Source organism: Coenobita brevimanus, chromosome 37, assembly GCF_032717465.1.
Source record: "Coenobita brevimanus isolate Jiangsu-jjx chromosome 37, ASM3271746v2, whole genome shotgun sequence".
Classification (NCBI taxonomy): Eukaryota; Metazoa; Arthropoda; class Malacostraca; order Decapoda; family Coenobitidae; genus Coenobita; species Coenobita brevimanus.
Window position 1 is genome coordinate 1,834,775 of NC_136990.1, and position 2,500 is coordinate 1,837,274.

At 47.1% G+C, this 2,500-nt stretch overlaps 1 protein-coding gene across 1 annotated transcript in view; it reads left to right on the forward strand.

Annotated features, from left to right (window-relative positions):
* The first annotated feature begins 1,913 nt into the window (after positions 1-1,913).
* LOC145396387 (uncharacterized) overlaps positions 1,914-2,500 on the forward strand; it is a 6,980-nt gene continuing 6,393 nt past the window's right edge. The window contains exon 1 of the mRNA XM_080269779.1: positions 1,914-2,033. Within this exon, the coding sequence (XP_080125905.1) occupies positions 1,914-2,033 (120 nt within the window). The remainder of the gene's footprint in view (positions 2,034-2,500) is intronic.

Here is a 2,500-nt window from a genome sequence, read left to right on the forward strand (position 1 = left end):
CTATACTCCTTTCACCTTAACCTGCCCAAGAATTTCTCCTATAGCTTTTTTCACGAAGGTCAGTAGCAGCAAAGACAGTGCTACGACTCTATCCACTCCATAGCACTTCTTCGTGACTTGGATCATATTCTAGTGTTAACCTATCGCTACAACTCAGCATTCAGGTTCTCGGGCCCTGTGAGCGGAACCTGAGTACATCAAGAAACCAAAGTCCTCAAAGTCAAGGATCACCTAGACATGAGAGGCACCCAAATTCTCTCTGCAGCCTCCACAGACCCACACCATCCACTACAGTACGTGGCAGCACATCCACCCACACCAAGGAACATCAAAACAACACCCAGCACACGATACCGTACACAAATACTGTCATCTCTCCCCCCTTGCCAACCTCAGACCAGCTTCCAGAAGCATATCCACACTCATATCACTCGCCGCTCCATTCAGTCACTTAAAGACAACACACAGCTGCATGCACGGCCTCCTGACATCCACCCTTCTGAATCCTATCTCCCTCGTGAGGACAGGGTCCACCTGGCCAGGCTGAGATGTAGGCACCATCCAGCCCTCTTAAGCTACCAGAAGAGGCTGGATGACTCCGTCGCTGATGCCTGTCCAGGATGCAACACAGCAATCAATCAATCAATCATTTCCTGTGGCACCCTCGGGGATGCATAGGGCCTCGATGAACTCACACCACCACATCCTATCTTGTGCTAACTCCTCAAGATCTCCCCAACACTCATCTCCAGCTTCCCGTCTCATTGTCCTGACCCACGTCTCTTTTGGCCTTCCTCTACCTCTCCTACCAAGTGCCACCCACCCTGGTGTACCTCGTACTATTCCCTGTCTCCTATACACATGTCCTAGCCACTTCCATCGTGAGAATCTAACATATTCATCGATCGGCTGCACTCCCGTTATTTCTCTAATTCTACTATTTGGTATCCTTTCCCACCACTTAACTCCTAATATTCTTCTAAGTGCTTTATTTTCAAACACCAAGAATTTATTTTCCATAGTCACTGTCCTGTACCAAGACTCGTGTCCATAAATTAAGATACTCCTAACCATTACCTTATAAAGTTTGATTTTTGTATGCACAGAGAAATTGTTATTATTCCAAATATTTTTAAGCATTCCCATTGCCTGATTAGCCTTCTTTAACCTTTCCTCGAATTCAAAGTTCAAAGAACCATCCTTGGCTAAATAAGTACCTAAATATCTAAACCTATCAACTTGCTTTACAACCATACCTCCAATTACACATTCCTGCGCATTTTCCATATTCATATTGATTATTTCAGTTTTTCCACAATTAATAACCAAACCCACCTTGCGACCTTCACTCACCAAACAGTCCAACACTCTCTGCATCTCTTCTGGCCCATCACAAATCAAAACTATATCATCTGCATAATCTAAATCCAAAAGTTTCCTGTTCTCTCCCCAAAGTATACCTGCACCGGTACTATTAAGCACATTATGCAAGACTGCATTGCACACAATCACCTACGCCAACAACACAACATACACTCTCTGAGAGCTCTTTGGGAAGCCCGGTCTCGGCCATGGCCTTCCTTAGGGACTCGGGGCTGTTCGGCCAGACTGCCTAGGGAACAACTACTACTACTACTCAGCATTCAAGATGAAGGGATGGCAATTTTAGGTCAAGTTAGAGTGGATGGCCGATAGTCACATGAAAGTTACATAGAAACACACACACACACACACACACACACACACACACACACACACACACACACACACACACACACACACACACACAAAACCGCATAATTTTCTTGTAATTCTGTTTTACTCTGTCTCTATCTTTCTGTCTCTCTGTCTCTTTTATAAGCTCTTCCTTTTTTCAGCACCTCACCGCCTGTCTGCTGCTGTTACTGCTGACCATGGCGACGGGACAGCAACAGGAGCAGGAACAGCAGCAGGGGGGAGGGGGGGAGCTGAGTGCAGACCTCCAGCGGGGGTCAGCAGGGGGGGAACTACTCCAAGAAGCAGGAAGTCAGCAGGTAAGATAAGCAGATATTTTTTTCTAGGTTTAAACGGTAGTATAAGACGAGAAGCCTAAGTGCATCTGCGGCGTCCATCCGGGAGTCAAGCTCATATTTCCCTTTGCCTCCCCGTGGGAAGGGCCCTGGTTCGATCCTGATGCTGTCTACCACAAGGGGGCGTGGATCCCTACACTGTGACTGTACTGTAACTGTAAGATGGCCCCACAGAACCATTGCATACCTGTGATCGACGGGTCCGCTCTGCTAGATAAACTAGGTTAAGCAACATTTTACACACACACACACACACACACACACACACACACACACACACACACACACACACACACACACACACACACACACACACACCAGTTATATCAGTGCCACCACGTGAAGGCCTCCCTCTCCACAACACGCGCACACACACACACACACACACACACACACACACACACACACACACACACACACACACACACACA